The sequence below is a fragment of the Grammomys surdaster genome, unplaced genomic scaffold, assembly GCF_004785775.1.
Source record: "Grammomys surdaster isolate TR1022 unplaced genomic scaffold, NIH_TR_1.0 142909, whole genome shotgun sequence".
Lineage (NCBI taxonomy): Eukaryota > Metazoa > Chordata > Mammalia > Rodentia > Muridae > Grammomys > Grammomys surdaster.
In genome coordinates, this window is record NW_021622710.1 from 1 (window position 1) to 17,089 (window position 17,089).

General features: G+C 33.4%; 1 protein-coding gene across 1 annotated transcript; it reads left to right on the forward strand.

Moving 5' to 3' along the window:
- Positions 1 to 8: 8 nt before the first annotated feature.
- Positions 9 to 17,089, forward strand: LOC114615777 (vomeronasal type-2 receptor 116-like). The gene is made up of 6 exons (XM_028761411.1): positions 9 to 85; positions 4,620 to 4,914; positions 5,263 to 6,054; positions 6,799 to 7,014; positions 8,386 to 8,509; positions 16,173 to 17,089. Exons 2-6 carry the CDS (start codon positions 4,759 to 4,761, stop codon positions 17,087 to 17,089), a joined length of 2,205 nt encoding a protein of 734 aa, XP_028617244.1. The 5' UTR covers positions 9 to 85; positions 4,620 to 4,758.

Below are 17,089 nucleotides of genomic sequence, written 5' to 3' on the forward strand. Positions count from 1 at the left end.
CCTTTTTCCCTATTCATACTTACTACTCTCCAAACAAAGTTCCACATCCATCTATACCCTACACATATATAGACAATTATGTACAGTAAGTACAATCATTCATTTTAATGTTTAGAATTCTTATAACTTAGTGGATGTCATCATTAAAATATAGAAATACTTCATTTTTCTTTTAATGTAAAAACTCTTTAGATATTCTAAAATCTATTCTTTCTATTCTATTTATTATTATTTTTGTCACTTTTCCTCTCTCATGTGGAATGAAATGGAATCTTTGAGCTTATTCATTTTAGTTTCTTCATTTGGTTAATAAAGTATGCATCTTCTTGATGTTATACCAAAATGTCAGAATAGTTTTCAATATTTTGTTTTCAACAATAAGTAATTAAATCTCAACCTGACCTTGTTGCTCATATTCTGGGTGTGTTCTTGTGATTATTTCATTAAATGCAGTAAGTCCTGAGTCTTTGTTATGCTGCTTGATTGAAGAGACTGTGTTTTGGTACAAGAAGCAGATTACAAACTTATTATATCACTATTCGAAGTTGTGAACATTTTTTGCTGCACAGATATTTCATCTATCTCATCTTTCTTTTATAAGTGCTTATTTGCTGATGTAATTTTTATTCTCTGCTTTCTAGTGTTCATGTATTTATGCTATCTGTTTGCAGTATTTTCATTTTCATTGTTGTATTTACCAAGACAACAAGACTATGAAAGGGTCATGTTTTGACTGTTTTCTTAGCCTGTGTGAAATATTCCAGAGGGATGAATAGTATCAGACAGTACTTTACGAATTAGAGAGAAATATTCCTGTATGTTTCCTAATAAAGAAGATAAGATGTATTTATCCCAATCAGACCTTCCAAACCCATGAAGACCATCTTATATGTGTACTTATCCAGAAAGTAAGGCACTAACTTATTTGTGTGTGTGTGTGTGTGTGTGTGTGTGTGTGTGTTTGTGTGTGTGTACCAGTATTTGATCATGTAGATTTGGAGTTTTGAATAGTCTTGTGCTAACAAAACTTCTGGGAACCATACTTGGGTTCTGTGGAATAAAGAACACTCTAAATTGCAGAACCAGTTGTCGTCTCCCATCACACAATTATTACTTACAAATATTATTCAATATACTCACACATATATGCAATTCAGCATATTGATCATATTATCCTAAGCTTCAACCTAGTTCTGAATCAACCATTTCTGCCACTATCTCTATACCAACACAATTTTAATTTTAATATGTTTCTCCTCAATCAATTCCACTTTTTTACCCAAGTTATTTTGATTGTGAAGCATTCCAGAATCAGATTTGCCTAGTAGGCATCAGATTATTGATGAATCCTGATTTCTTCTCCAGTCATTATCAAGTTTTAATACAGTTATGCTTTGAGTAAAAGTATCCCTCATAGACTCATATGTTTGAATGTTTGTGCCATACAGAGCAGTACATTGAAGGGCACCATCTTGCTAGAGTATGAGTGGCTTTACTGTGAAGTGTGCTTTAGAATTTTAAGTAGCTTAAGTCTGTATGGGGTCTTAACTTCTTCTGCCTGCAGAAAAAAAAAAGTACTTTCATCTCCATCTCTAAAACCAGGTCTGCCTGCAAATTGCCAAACTTCCAACTATGATAAAATGGGTAATACCTATGAAACTGTAAGCCATGCCCAATCAAATATTTTCTCCTAAAAGAGTTGTAAGGAATTTTGTGTCTCTTCACAACAATAAAACCAAATGAGCAAAAAACTGTAAACAAGAGACATGAGTTTTATTGTGATAAGAAAGGTTTTCTGTTTGAAGGAATAATGAGTGTTGATTTGGTTGAGGAATCAGTGAAATGCATTAAGTGCTGCTTAATGAGCACTTAATTCTAGGAGGAAATTGGAAAAGGTGTTACTGGGTATTAGTTAAACTCTGTTTCTGACTAATGTGGTTTCAGAGGAGATGAATGTTAGCATGTTTTGTATAGGGTATGCTTGTTATATTTGGGCAAATACTATTGCTAATTTTTTGCCTTGTAAAAAAGTGTCCCTGAAGCTAATGTTAAGAGATATAGATTAAATCCCTTGGCAGAGGAAATCTCAAGTCTCGTATTGGCTCTGTTGTGTAATTATTATTGTCCACATTATGAATATTTCTAATGAAAAGAAAGAAGCTGGGGGAGAAAATTACTAATTGTACATTTCTGTACTGAATGAGCAAATACAGAATTTGAGGAGGAAAAATGTAATAAGAATTAGAATGGGGATAAATCCTGTGTTCAAATAGATAAAAAGAGTAACTGAAAGCTTGTTGGTAAATGAAATGATGGCAGTGGAGACATCAGGGCAAGATTCTACCCAGGTTAGTGAAAAAGAGTTCAGGAAATACTTACTGCTTGGTATGGTGTACCACATCTGTAATTCCATTTATTAAATCTCTGAGTTTGAGCCAAGACTGTACTACAGATTGAGGTTTAGAGCATTTAAAAATATGGAGTAAATGGAATTAACAAAAAGAGAAAGCTGGCAGTGATTTAATTTTATTGGATGGTGATGAATATTTTCCAGCCCTAATACTCAGGAGAACTTGACAGCTGGGTATGAATTGCCATGTGGTTCTGGCATTAAGAGTCAATGATGAAAGAATGTTTCAACTGAATTTTTCTCTATGAAGAAGCAAAGATGTTAAGGTCAAGAATTTATCAGGGATGCCTCTGCATCCTAGAGGAGCCTTTATGTGAAACTCTAAAAAAGAACCATGGATTGACATTAAGTTCAAATGATATAAAAGATGCCTGAGCTCAGGGCTATCAGCCAATTCCTACTGCTAATGGGAAATGGAATAAGCCCAAGAAATTAGTATTTTACCGTCAAATTGATAAAAGGATTTAGATATATGAAGAGTATGTTAACATCAAATATGGAGATGCAAAGTTTAGAGTTTATTCAGCTTATACTTTGTCTTGCTTTGTTTCATCATTTCCTCACTATATTCCCCCTCTTTAAATTTGAAATGGTAATACATATTCTGAGTCATTATTGGTTATAAGTATATGATCTTCTCTTTTATTTTGCTTTTACTCAAATTACTTAATGACAGAATGCAGGATTCTCAGAAGAGAATCTGAACGTTGGATTTTAAACACATTGAAGATATTTTAATTTATGAGAACTTTTAAAAATGAACACAATGCATTTTGTGTTATGTTGTGGCTAAAAGCTGAAGAGTGCCAAGAAATGGAAGGCAGTGGTTTGAATAGGAATGCCTCCAATATTCTATTGGTTTTAAAATTTTGCTTATAATGAGCGGTACTATTAGGAGGTGTGGCCTTATTTGAGTAAGGTGCAGACTTGCTAGAGTAAATGTGTCACTGTGGGTACAGACTTACAGGCTTATTGGTCTAAAAAGCTAAAGTCTTGCCATTGTGTCTTAGTTTCCACTTTCTTTACATGTGGATTAAGATGTAAAATCTAAGATGGCCTTTCTGCATGTATACAGCTGTACTTTCTACCATGATCATACTAGACTACAACTTTGAAACTGTAAGTTAGTTCCAGTTAAATGTTTTCCTTTATGACAGTTGCTGTGGTCATTGTCTTCTATCTGCAATAAAACACTAAGAACAACAGCCTCTCAGCTTGTGACAGGTTTGTCTGCTTTCCCACAATCTCCCTGCTGGTGTTTTGATGCATGAGGGCATTCAAAGGTAATGATGTTTAGTGGTGTGTAGTAGGATATTCTATGAAATCATAAATATATCTTCCCTCCCATATTAAGTATTCATTGTGCCCTTGAGATTATTCTCAAGCACTTATACTAAGATCAAGAGTTTTTAAGATTTTTCCACTGCTCCTGAATTAAGTTTTATAAGACTTTTGGGGGAAGAAAACATTAAACAATTAAATCTTAAGTATTTTCATTATCAACAATATATTTCTGAAATGAAATATATTTTTATATCAGTGTGGATTTGAGGCCTTTTAGAGAAAATTGTGGTTTTTTTTCACAAAAGTTACAATTATATAAATGAAAAGAAATCTCCGAGAGTATAACATGCCAATAAATGAGTCATGACCTGAGGTAATATTTTCCAAAAGAGTGTGAGTACATGTCTGTATCCAGTGACCATATGGAGTAAATTCTAAGATAGCATATTATCCACTAGCAAATTCCAACTACTATACTGAAAAATAATATTATCAGAGCTATAGAAACTGTGACCCATATGGAATGTATTTAACTTGGAATATTATTTAATAAAAACACTGCTTCTAAAATTTGATTGGGTTGACAATAAAATGGTGGATTTTCATAATTAAACATCTCAAAAGACCAAGATCAAGATATAAGAAGTTCTGCAATTTTGGGAGAAAGCAATTCATGATATGTAGACTGAACATTTTGTATATTCTAATAAATTATAAAATATGCTTTGAAAACCTGTAATTAATGAGTAATAATATTAAATGATCTTGCCAAATCTTAACATATTTACCCAAGTAGTTTGACCTATTCATGCTGAAAGAGTTAAATTGCGTATTTTATAGAAACAAAGATGAACTATAAAGTTTACTCTACTCAATATGTGGTCCATGTTGTATTTCTCTTGTGTATATTTTGTCAATTATACAGGTATAATTTTAAGAACTATCAGTATATTCTGGCTTTGGTATTTGCCATTGAAGAGATCAATGGCAATCCCAATATTTTACCTAATATATCTCTTGGATTTGATTTCTACAATGTCAGATTCACTGAGAAGGACACTCTTATGAATCCTTGTTTTGGGCTCACAGCTCAAGGGCAGAAAATGATTTTACCAAATTACAGCTGTGACAAAAGAAGTTTTACTGCTGCCCTCACAGGAACATCATCGACAACATCTGCCCAAATTGGAACATTACTTCAACTCTTTAAGTTTCCACAAGTAAGAAAATTTGGAGTGTTTAACCTGGGAATTAGGTCTCCTTGATCATATTACAAGTGTTTTTAAAACTACAAGTGGGGTATTCAAATTATTCAACATCAAAGAAAGTGCTAAAAACTTGGATATCAATCCAAGTTTCTCTTCAATGCAAGAGAAAGGATGGTGACATAAATAAAACCAAGTAGAGTCTCTTGAAACTAACAGGCTTAAGAGGAATTTCTGTAAAATTCTGTAAATGAAATTTTCCTTTAAAATTGAAACAAAATTACCTTTGTTTACTGTTGTCATTTGTTGCTTGAGGAATGATATTTTGTTCGAAGTTAATATTTTTTCTCTTACTTGGTTCAGCTTTCTTTTGGACCCTATGATCCCATCTTGAGTGACCGTGGTCAATATTCTTCTCTCTACCAGATGGCCACCAAGTACACATCAATTTCACTTGGCATTGTATCTTTGATGGTTCATTTTAGGTGGTCTTGGGTTGGTCTCATTCTCCCAGATGACCACAAAGGAAATATAATTTTATCAGAGTTCAGAGAATATATGGAGATTAAAGGCATCTGCATAGCTTTTGTGAAGATGATCCCAGTCACAATGACTTCATATTTTAACAAATTTTGGGAAAATATGGATGAGACAAATATCATAATTATTTATGGTGACATTGATTCCCTCGCAGGTATAATGCGAAATATTGGGCAAAGATTGTTGACAGGAAAAGTCTTGGTCATGAACATTGAACCTTATATTACTTATTATGCTGATTATTTCATGCTTGACTCATTTCATGGTAGCCTAATTTTTACACCCAATTATAGAAAGAGCTTTGAGCTTACTAAGTTTATTCAAACAGTTAATCCTTATAAATACCCAGAAGACATTTACCTTCCTAAGTTTTGGCATTTATTCTTCATGTGCTCATTTTCTGATATTGATTGTCAACTATTGGCTAACTGTCAATCCAATGCTTCTCTGGATATGTTACCTAGTTTTATATTCGACATGGCAATCAGTGAAGAAAGCACCAATATCTACAATGCTGTGTATGCTGTGGCTCACAGTCTGCATCAGATGAATCTTCAAAATGTACAAATACAACCACATGAAAATGGGAAAGCAGTGGCCTTCTTCCCTTGGCAGGTAATAGCCACACTATTCTATAGTATTATCAGCACCCTGATTCATGAGATATGCAACAAGAGCACATTATGTATTTTAAAATTACATTCATCCACAATCATAATTACATGGTCCACAATCATAAGAATTTTTGTGTTTTCTAAACTCATTTAGAGGTCAAGACAGTTTCAAGTGTGTATTGTTGATAAACTGAATGAAAGATTACAGGAGGATATATTATTAGTCAATAGCTAGATATATAATATATATAACCATCAATAGCTAAATATATAATATTCTAATGATAATAATTTCAATAAAAATCAATACTTTTTCTATATGTATTTTACAGTAGGAATAAATAAGTAGAGATTTAAGTAAAACAATGTGAGTGGTTTTATACCTAAATAATTTTCTTTTTTCAAACCAGTTATATATCAGCACCATGCTTTTAGACTGTCAGTCTTTGAAGATACTCTTAATGCAAATGGATTTGACTAGGTTTCAAGAAAGCTTACATTTACATGAGTCAGAAATTGTTGATTCATTATCTGAATTTGTTCATAGTTTTCTCTTGATGCTGAATTTTCATTCAGAAGCAGAATTGTATTTCACACACTCATCCATTCATATATTTAACATTAATGGAAGCTTCATTAGTTTGACTTTTACTTCATAAATTAAAATAAATAAGAAAAAATCTAAACCATATTTCAATTCTGCCTCTTGGACACAGTGTAATATAAATTCATGAATCTCTTTTAGCTTAACATTTTCCTGAAGGACATTGATGAGAGTGAATACATGAGTATAGGTGGGAGAAAGAAATTAAATGCAGAATATGACATTTTTAACCTTTGGAATTTACCAAAGGGTCTTGGAAAAAAGGTGAAAATAGGATCCTTTTCAGCAAATGCACCTGAGGGCCAACAGTTGTCCTTATATGAGCAGATGATACAATGGGCAGAAGGATTTTCAGAGGTGGGTTACATATTAAATCAATGCTTTAATCATGTGTTAATAATAAACATTTAATTTCAGAGAAAATAACACTTGTTTTGTGACTTAAGGCTTATCACTATTTGATTATGAGAATAAAATACCACAATGGTACTATGAGTGTATTGTGCTTTTTTGTTCTTTCATTCAGATTATTGGAAGTATTTAGTGTTAAATAAAGCCTCCAGTATTCATTAATATGAATATAATTTAGTCTCCATTTTCAAAATTTAGGAGAAACTGAAGAGAAAATTTTTAGCTCTAAAATGTCTCTTGGGTCAAATGGTTTTAGAGATGTTCTCATTCAGGATTAATAATGCAAAATAGTATTAAAATTAATTTTTTATTGTGTGATCAAATGACGTATCCAAATATGACTTATGGAAAAAAACACTATATTTTGGGGTATGGTTCCAAGAGTATGAAAGTCCACCATGGATAAAATTGTGAGAGTAAGCGTTGGTTAGTCATGAATACAGGCTCAAAAACCAGAAGGATAATGTTTCTATACATCCATATTTACAGTAAGAACAAGTAGAAACCTAGACCTGGTGAGAGGATTAAAATATTTTAGTTACAACCCCATTGAAACAATTTCTCCATCAAGTTTGTATTTTGAAAATTTAAATTAGTTTCCAAATGATGGCACTAATGTGGAAGTTTCACCCAAATACTTTAGTTTATATGGTATTTTAAATACCATAACTCTGTTAGCATCCCTTAACTGTACATATATTCTCAAAAGATCCATTGTCAATCTTACCTAAAAATTCTATCCCATGAACAATTGTCCTACAAATGAATATAGAACTAAGATAACTTTAGAAAGAATTTGAGAACGTATTTCATTGAATTGGGAAATACATGATTTCCAAAGTATAATGTTGCATTTGAAATATATATATTCTCTGAGTTTAGGTGTGAATAATGCTGTTCTCTTCTATCTTCTGTATATTGGTACTCAGACATTATCCGAATTTAAGTGTTCTTTTTCAACTTAGCTAAATTTATCTAAGTTTTTTTTCCTAGAATTACACATATCTTTGTTTCTATATCCAAACTACATCCTATCAAATTGACAGACCAGATTCAAAGGCATGGTACTAGTAAATGTGATCAATGCTTTAATTAGAAAGTACAAAGATAGTATCAATCTGGAGCAATTCTATAGTATTCTATATTTAATTCCCTATCACCTACCTTTCTCAAACTTGCCATACCTCATTATGTGTACAAATTCTCTAACACTCTGATAATACTCAAATAAATCCTTAACCACATTTGTTTTTCCAGGGCATAATCATTTTTCATAAATCTAAAAGATTTAGATAAATTTCCTTTCATTCTCCTCAGATCCCTCAGTCTCTGTGCAGTGAGAGTTGTATGCCTGGATTCAGAAAAGTAACCCTGGAGGGCAAGGCCACCTGCTGCTATAAGTGCTTGCCTTGTGCAGACAATGAGATTTCTAATGAAACAGGTAAATGTAGGTTTTACAGAAATCTTTACCATTTCTTCAGAGAATTCCATAATAAACTATGTAGCAAATGAAAATGATCCTATTTCAAATCAGATATAAGTATTTTCATTTCTTTTTTATGAATTTAATTGTTATAATTCTTCAGCATCTCTTTGAAACAGACCATCATGGTCATTAAAAGTCATACTTGATTTAAATCTGTGATTAACTGCCAAAATTGATTGTGAAAGAATCAAATAAATATGTTCAGTGCAATTCACAATATGTTTCATTTGATGGTGCTATATAGACCATATTGATAAAGTATCAGTATAGGATTTCACCTATGTTTCATTAAATTTAATACTCAAATAGTTTACACCTTCATAGTAGTGATTATCTCCAACTCATTTTCAAAATACATTTTCTCTCAAACCTTAGTTGTTCAATAATTTGGCACAATGTGTTTTGATCATATTCACTTCTTGTCTTAGTTAGGGTTTTACTGCTATGAACAGACACCATGACCACAGCAACTTTTAAAAGGACAATATTTAATTGTGTCTAGCTTACAGGTTTAGAGGTTCAGTCCATTATCAGAAAGGTGTGAACATGGTAGCATCCAGGCAGGAATGGTGTAGGAAGAGCTGAGAATTCTGCATCTTCTTCTGAAGGCAAACAGAAGACAACCTTTCAGACAGCTAGGACCTTCATCTTAAAGCTCATGCCCACTGTGATACAGCTACTCCAAAAAGACCACACCACTTGATCGTGCTTCTCCTTGAGCTAAGCATATACAAACCATCACATTCCATTCCCTGGCTCCCATAGGCTTATTCAAACAAGAGTCTGTGGGGGCCATACCAAGCCATAGAATAAAAATAAATACATTTTATCTGACTTTCAAAGTCCCTGTAGTCTATAGCATTCTCCACAATTTTAAAACTCCAAAGTTCAAAGTCTCTTCTAAGATTTTTCCAGTCACTTAACTGCAATACCCAAGGCAAGACAGGAAACCATCTGGGCACCCTCCAACCTCTGCATCTCTACATCTGATGACAAAGTGGACTTCAGTTCCCGAACTTCTTTTTCACCTTTGATGAGTGTAATGATCATTTATCTCCTGGACTGGTACCACATGCTGTTTCAGCTTTCATTGGCAATTATCTCACAGCAGTGTCATCTTTAACATGTTAGTATCTTTAAGTCAACTTCAACTTCACAGCTTCTAATGTATGGGAGTCACACATGATCCTCTGGACTCCTCCAAATGTCTTATATCACTTTTCTAGGTCTGACCTCTGTAACTCTCTGGGCTCTGGTTGATTCCACTCCACTGCTACTGGTATTCTGTGTGATCATCCCTGGTACTGACATCGCTGATATACTAGAACCTTCTGCTGCAACTAGGCTTAACCAGTTGCCTCGCATAGGATATTTTGTTGATGCCATGCTTCAGTCTCTTTGCATGACCCCTCAATCCTGGGTCATCAACTGCAGCTGAGGTTGTACATTCACCAATGGCCTTTCACAGCTTCTTAACAATGCCAAGCCTCAACTGCTCTCTATGACCCCTTCATACCTTAAAAGCCAGTACCACCTGGGCAACTCTTATACATTACCAGGTGCACCTCGAGAAGTACGTGCAGTCTTTGCTATCTCTAGAACACATCTTCTTGTTCTCTTCAAAAACACCTCCCAAATTTCACCACAGTGATGCTGGTCTCTTTTTAATAAAACTTATTTCTTAGCTCCAGCTAACCAGCTTAATTGTTCCAGTAATCCCTCCTATTCATGACTCTAAAGCTAGAGCTACATAGAGATACTGCTGAATTCTGCTGTTTGCTGGGGTTGAAACTTTGTCCTCCATATTCTATTATATTATCACTAGCTTTCTGTTTTCCAACACCTTCGTGGTGTAAGCCTGGCTATCTTGGAGCTTGCTCTATAGATTTACCTTGAACTCAGAGATCTGCATGCCTATCTCCTAAATGCAAGGATTAGAGGTGTGGTCTCCCAAGCCTGGACATAAGGTTTTCTATACTTAGAAATTGCTTTTTATTAGGCAAGACTTGAAATCAGAGATCTGCTTGCCTCTATCTCCTGGGATTAAAGGTTTGAACCACTATTACTGGATCTAAACTTAGCTTAGTGCTTTTTTCCTCCAAAGCCCTACTTCCTTAATCATTTTATTGCCTTGAACACAGGAATCAGCTCCATTCTACTTCCTGGTGTCCCTTTAATACTTGAACCATACATTGTGTATTTTTCCTTTTTTAATTTGCCCCTTTTAATGAAAACACCCTTCAAAAAAGTGAACTTTAGTAACCACTCTATACAATTTATAGCAAACTGTTTTTGAAGCTTCCTATTTCAAAGCAATTAATCTAAATCTGATTTCCAGACCTCTAGGGCCAGTGTCTTAAAGCCAATGCCCACATTTACATACTTACACAAACAAGACCTCTCAATAGTTTAACTCATTTGGCCAAGCATATGCAAACTATCACACCCCTCCCAATCATCCCAGATCTATTCCACTCTTTCCTAATTATTCAAAATTTTGTAATTAACCTATCTAGTACATTCTGTGATACTCATTTACTTCTGTGTTTGTAGATCTCACTTGACTGTTGTCAGCCAATCATGTGATGAATGATAAAAGACGACTCTCCTCCCAAGAGCTACCAATTGCCAATATCTTATTTTCTGGAGGTATGTTGTTATACCTACCTCCACTCTTAATATGGAATTTTGGTCTGGCTTAAATCTACATCCTATAGATTCATAAGTCCAACTGCCAAATATGTTAAGAAAACAATGATTACTAATAGTTATCTGCACATTACGTAGATAACTAGCTTCCTGACTTCTCTTGGATAATATTTGAACATAATATTTTATTTTATTATTGGGTCTTTCATGAAAGATTACCAGTGGAGTTCTTTTGTGTAAAGATGTGTTACAAGACGCAAGGTTTGAGATTTCAAAAGGCTATGTGATATTTGGGCTGTCTGTATTCTCTGAATTCTGCTTTCTGTTTTTTTTATTTTTATTGAATATTTTCTTTATTTACATTTCAAATGTTATCCCCTTTCCTGGTTCTCCCCCCTATCCCCGAAATTTCCTATCTCATCCCTCCTCCCCTGCTTCTGTGAAGGTGTTCCCCCAACCATCTACCAATTTCCTCCACCCCTGATCTCAAATTACCCTACACTGTGGCATCAAGCCTTCACAGGACCAAGGCTTTTTCCTCTCATTGATGCCCAATAAGGCCACTCTCTGCTATATATGCAGCTGAAGCCATGGTTCCTTCCATGTGTACTCCTTGGTTGGTGGTTTAGTTCCTGGGAGCTCTGGGGTGTGAGTCTGCTTCTTCCTATGGAGTTGCAAACCCCTTCACCTCCTTCAGTCATCAATTCAGGGTATACAAATTTATCAACTGCTCCAGTGTTATCTTTCTGGGTGCTGTCATGCTTACTGATATGTCAAAAATGGACTAACAGTAAACCTATAAGCAAAGACCTCAGTTAAATATTTTTATAAGCTATTGTCTTTACACAGGAATAGAACAATAACTAAGATAGTATAACAACACAACCCCTTAATTGTTTTTGAGAATTTTACTTAGAACATATCTAGCTGGGATTAATCAAGAGGCAATTGACAGTTATAGCTATTATCACACAGATTTTCATTATTAGTTAGATATCCTTATCTATTTTCTGTTGCTGTATGCAGATATTACAGATTATAGTTTTCAATATAATAGATTAATTTGTATCACTATTTGAAATGTGAGAGTAACATTATGCTAGTATTTGGCAAGTGAGCTTTTGTTGTCAATAAAAACACAGTAAATGTGTATGAGAGAAGGACTATTGTCTAGCACTTTGCATATAACTCTTGTAACTAATGATCTAATTTCAATATTACTGTATAAATTGATGAGGAGTTTGCTATCATGAGACAAAACTTTGCAATTAGGCCAAATTTTTTTATTGTTGATTATCATAATGAGTATCTAGCACATGAATTAAAGTTATAGATGTATACGTGTATCCATGTATAACATGTGTGCTTGTATATGTACATAGATATATATGCATATACCAAGTATATTTTATTCATACACATGTTCAGGTATGTACATATTTATATGGAGAAAGATACACAGAGAGATAGAGACAGAGATAGTCAGAGAACATGAGAAAGAATATTATTTTTATTACCATCAAAATGAAAAGATTTTATATCTGTTATTTAATACTCCCATAATTGAAGCCCTATTATGCGCTATTTTAAATAAGTTTAATTGTATTGGCTTAGAATCATAAAATTTATAGTGAATTTTATTATTTTACACTGTAATTACATTACAAAATTAGTAGAAATATTTCTAATATTTAATATTAATAACAGATAATGTGAATTAAAAAAGTTTAGGAAGTTTTATTGTCAATTTTAACATTGCAAAGAGTAATGCTTTATGAAAATACACAGTATCTGAACTGGTATACTCTCTGACATGATTTGGGTGACTAGGGTGAGAGCTGTCAGCCCTACTCTCCTCTATTTCTCCTTGGTAGAAGTTTTTCATTTCACCATACACAGTCCATTGATAAATTTCAATTCAACTAAGTAAAAGTTGGTCTCCTTGAGAAGATAACTTTTAAAAGATCAACTGTTACTTTCCTTCATGTTGTGATTTAGGCTGCATTCCAGAGAGCATTTTGTGTAGTAAATGAAATTTGCTGTATAATTTAAGGTCAGTTGCAGAGTAGGTGAGAAACTATTAATAGTGCTTTCATGCAAGACACAAAATCAACCTTTCAAATATAGTCACACTTTTTCTACACACTAATACTTAGATTTTGTGGTATTTCACTGTGTTAATAATGACATGAGCATATGCTAGACATAAGATGGCAGAGTAGACAAATAGAGATATACACGAGGGAGGGGCTGAGGAGAGCATGATGTCCATAAATGCACTGTAAGGATACTGACTAGATTTCTTTTTGGTTTAAAACTATGACTATTTGATTTTTATGACACACTTTATTTATTGCACAAAATCACATAATTTAAAAACATTTTTAAAATTGCCTACAGTTCCAAGTTATACTTTTGGATATAATTTTATTTATTACTTTAAAGAGATTGTTTCTTTAGTACAGTAGCTCTAGTATTCCAACACACATTTCTCCTGTTTTTTTCTTTGTTTGTTTGTTTTGGTTTTTGGTGTTGTTTTTTAAATCTCTGCAGGTAGAGTCTAACAGAGGTAGTGTATGTGCTTTCCTAATCATGTTCAATGTCTTGTCTTTTATTTTCCCACCCCCAAAACCTCCTACTCTGTCAGGTTTGTGAACTTCACTACATTTTAATATAACTTGCCTGACAGTAAAGATTTACACTCACAATAAACAAAAGGAAAAACTTAAGAGTCAAAAATAGCCAAAGATATGAAAGATATATTCAATCCCTATACAATCTGTGAAGATTGATATGCTGGAAATGTTAGTTTACTAAAGTTAAAGAATGTCATCTAACTTGTCTAAAGTTGGCTCTCTAGTATTTAAAATCAAAGTATTTTCCTATCCTGTCTTGTTAATATTAAACAATTTGCATAAAACATTAATAGGTTAATATCCTAGAACTTATAAGTTAAATCAAATTCTATCTAATTTACACAGCTGGAGATTGAAATTTTTCAGTTGATTTTCCCCAGCATATTTACTGTCTACTATAATTAAATATTTAAATTTCCTAAATATGTACAGTTATATTACTATCATCCATCTTCATTTAGTAGTAACACCATATGCAATTACAACTCATGCAATTATTACATGAGTAGATATTATTATATACAACTTACAATGTATACAATCTGTACTGTAGATATGAGACAAGTCTAAGAGGTCTTTTGGCATATTGAATCTCCACTTTGAAGAATAAATAATATACATAATGATGGTATCTTCAATAAAAGAAAACATAGTTCTCAATATTTCTGTATCTATTAAAATTGAGTCATGTTGCATTACTTCAGAAAGTTTTAAAATAGCATTTATTTACTTCTTTCAGAATCCTACACATTGTATTTGACATTTATGCCTTCGAAACATGCCAGAACCATGTGTACATGCATACTTACTTAACATTTTGTTTTTGCTCAAAAAAGCCTCAAAACCTCTCTTGTATAATTTGTGCTACCTAAATATGTATGAATGTGAGACAGGCACTGTAGAAAGCTCTAGTGTTTACCATTTTACAAGATGTTGATCTTTTTTCAATTAGCTCCTCAAATAAAGGAGTTATTCATATCAGTCTTCCTTTCATGATGATTATCCATTAGGCCTGAGCTTTCAGTGATTATATACATGATGTCACAACCATGAATTTATACACACACTTGTCATAAGGTGTTTGTGTACTATTATATCTTTACAGACTTCCGAGATTTCTGATTTTTATGGAGTTTCGACAGTCTCTTCTACAAATGCCATCTTTCTATAATAGCGCAGTTTACCCTCAAATTTTTAGCTCCCACCAAAACTTCCATATATATACATATGTGTATGTGTTGTATATTTATAAATAGATGAATATGTATAGTACATGTGTGTCTGCATGTGATTGTGTATGCATGCATGAATGTATGCATATATTCATGTACATTATTTGTATATGACAAACTGAGTTTTTGAATGTTTCCATTGTATGCATGATAACAGCTAGCTACTTACCAAGACGAAATTTGCCATGCTTTTTTTATTAACTATACTATATCAATAAATATTAAACAATACAAATATAAAAATAATACTTATTAAAATGTAATCTGTATACATATATTTTATGATAATAACAAAATTTACAAAATTTCAAGTTCAGAGTAATATAAAAGTGTTCTCTAAAGTCTGTCAGCTCTTGCAGTAATTTTCTATTTGAGAATTGATGCTTGGCTCAAATGATATAAAAACAGTTATTGGGAACGTTTTGAGTATTTATTAATATAATGGGGCCATTGACTAAACTCCAGGAGAGAGTAAAGAGAATTTAGAAACACACAGAATTTTAAAGATAAAAGTAAATTTAGGAGTGACTTGTTAAAATGCATTATCTGAAACCCATTGCAAAAAATACTCCCTCTTTTGCATGTGAATATCATAAGGCATATGTAATTTGTGGGGTGATATCAGTCACAAGGTCATTTTATGCAAAGTATTACTAATATTAGTTACCTCCAAATGAGATGTACCAGTGTAATAAAAGGCAGAAAACACTGTAAGTCAAAAGATCAATAATATTATGCTAGACTAAGTCAATATAAAGAAGATGGATTTTAAGAGAATCTACTGAAAGTGGATGTATACCTGAAGAGAGACATCATTTCCTATAGAAATATTTAAGGGGAAGAGTGTGATTGGTAGAGAAGAAAGAATGATTAGATGAATATTCATGATATGCGAACATAGATACATAAATATATTCATAAGAAAGAAGGAACAATTTATAAGTATGTACATATTCACAACAGTGTGCTTATTTACTTTTTCCGTGAGAAAACAAATTAAGGTAAAATTTATGATACTCCTTATACATAGAAATGACTCAGAAAATAGGGATCAATTCAGCCTGGACTCATAATCTCATGATAATCTATATTTCTGACCAGATGTGGATGAGTGTGTGAAGTGTCCAGAGAGTCATTATGCAAATACAGAGAAGAACCACTGCTTCCAGAAGACTGTGAGCTTTCTGGCCTATGAAGACCCCTTGGGGATGTCACTCACCAGTTTATCACTGTGTCTATCAGCACTAACAGCCTTTGTAATTGGGGTCTTTGTAAAACACAGAGACACTCCCATAGTAAAAGCCAATAATCGAGGTCTCAGTTACACTTTGCTCATCACAATCACCTTCTGTTTACTCTGCTCTTTGAACTTCATTGGTCAACCAAACGCAGCAACATGTATCCTTCAGCAAACCATATTTGGAATTGCATTCACTGTGGCTTTAGCTACCGTGTTGGTCAAAGCTATTACTGTAGTCATTGCCTTCAAAGCCACCTTTCCAGGAAGAAAGGTGAGGTGGTTAATGACATCATGGGCTCCAAGTTATATTATTCCCCTCTGCACTCTGATCCAACTTCTTCTTTGTGGTATGTGGTTGGCAACCTCTCCTCCATTCATTGACCAAGATTTTCATGCTGAACATGAACACATTCTACTTTTGTGTAACAAGGGATCTTCTGTTGCCTTCCACTGTGTTCTGGGATACCACTGCTCCTTGGCTCTTGGGGCTTACATCATGGCCTTCTTATCAAGAAATCTGCCTGATACATTCAATGATTCCAAATTTCTGTCATTCAGCATGCTGGTGTTCTTCTGTGTCTGGGTCACCTTTCTTCCTGTTTACCACAGCACTAAGGGGAAGGTCATGGTGGCTATGGAAGTATTCTGTATCTTAGCTTCCAGTGCAGCCCTCCTTGGCTTCATATTTGTTCCTAAGTGTTACATTATCTTGTTGAGACCAGACAAGAATTCATTTCATCATATCAGAGAGGAAAGGAATAAGTCTCTTAAAATGTAA

What these genes read in the sequence shown, in the direction of transcription:
- LOC114615777 (XM_028761411.1), top strand. Translation starts at nt 4,759, where the DNA reads ATGAATCCTTGTTTTGGGCTCACAGCTCAAGGGCAGAAAATGATTTTA. An exon ending in AACTCTTTAAGTTTCCACAA is followed by an intron (nt 4,915 to 5,262) that starts GTAAGAAAATTT and finishes TACTTGGTTCAG; the next exon opens with CTTTCTTTTGGACCCTATGA. An exon ending in TGAGATTTCTAATGAAACAG is followed by an intron (nt 8,510 to 16,172) that starts GTAAATGTAGGT and finishes ATTTCTGACCAG; the next exon opens with ATGTGGATGAGTGTGTGAAG.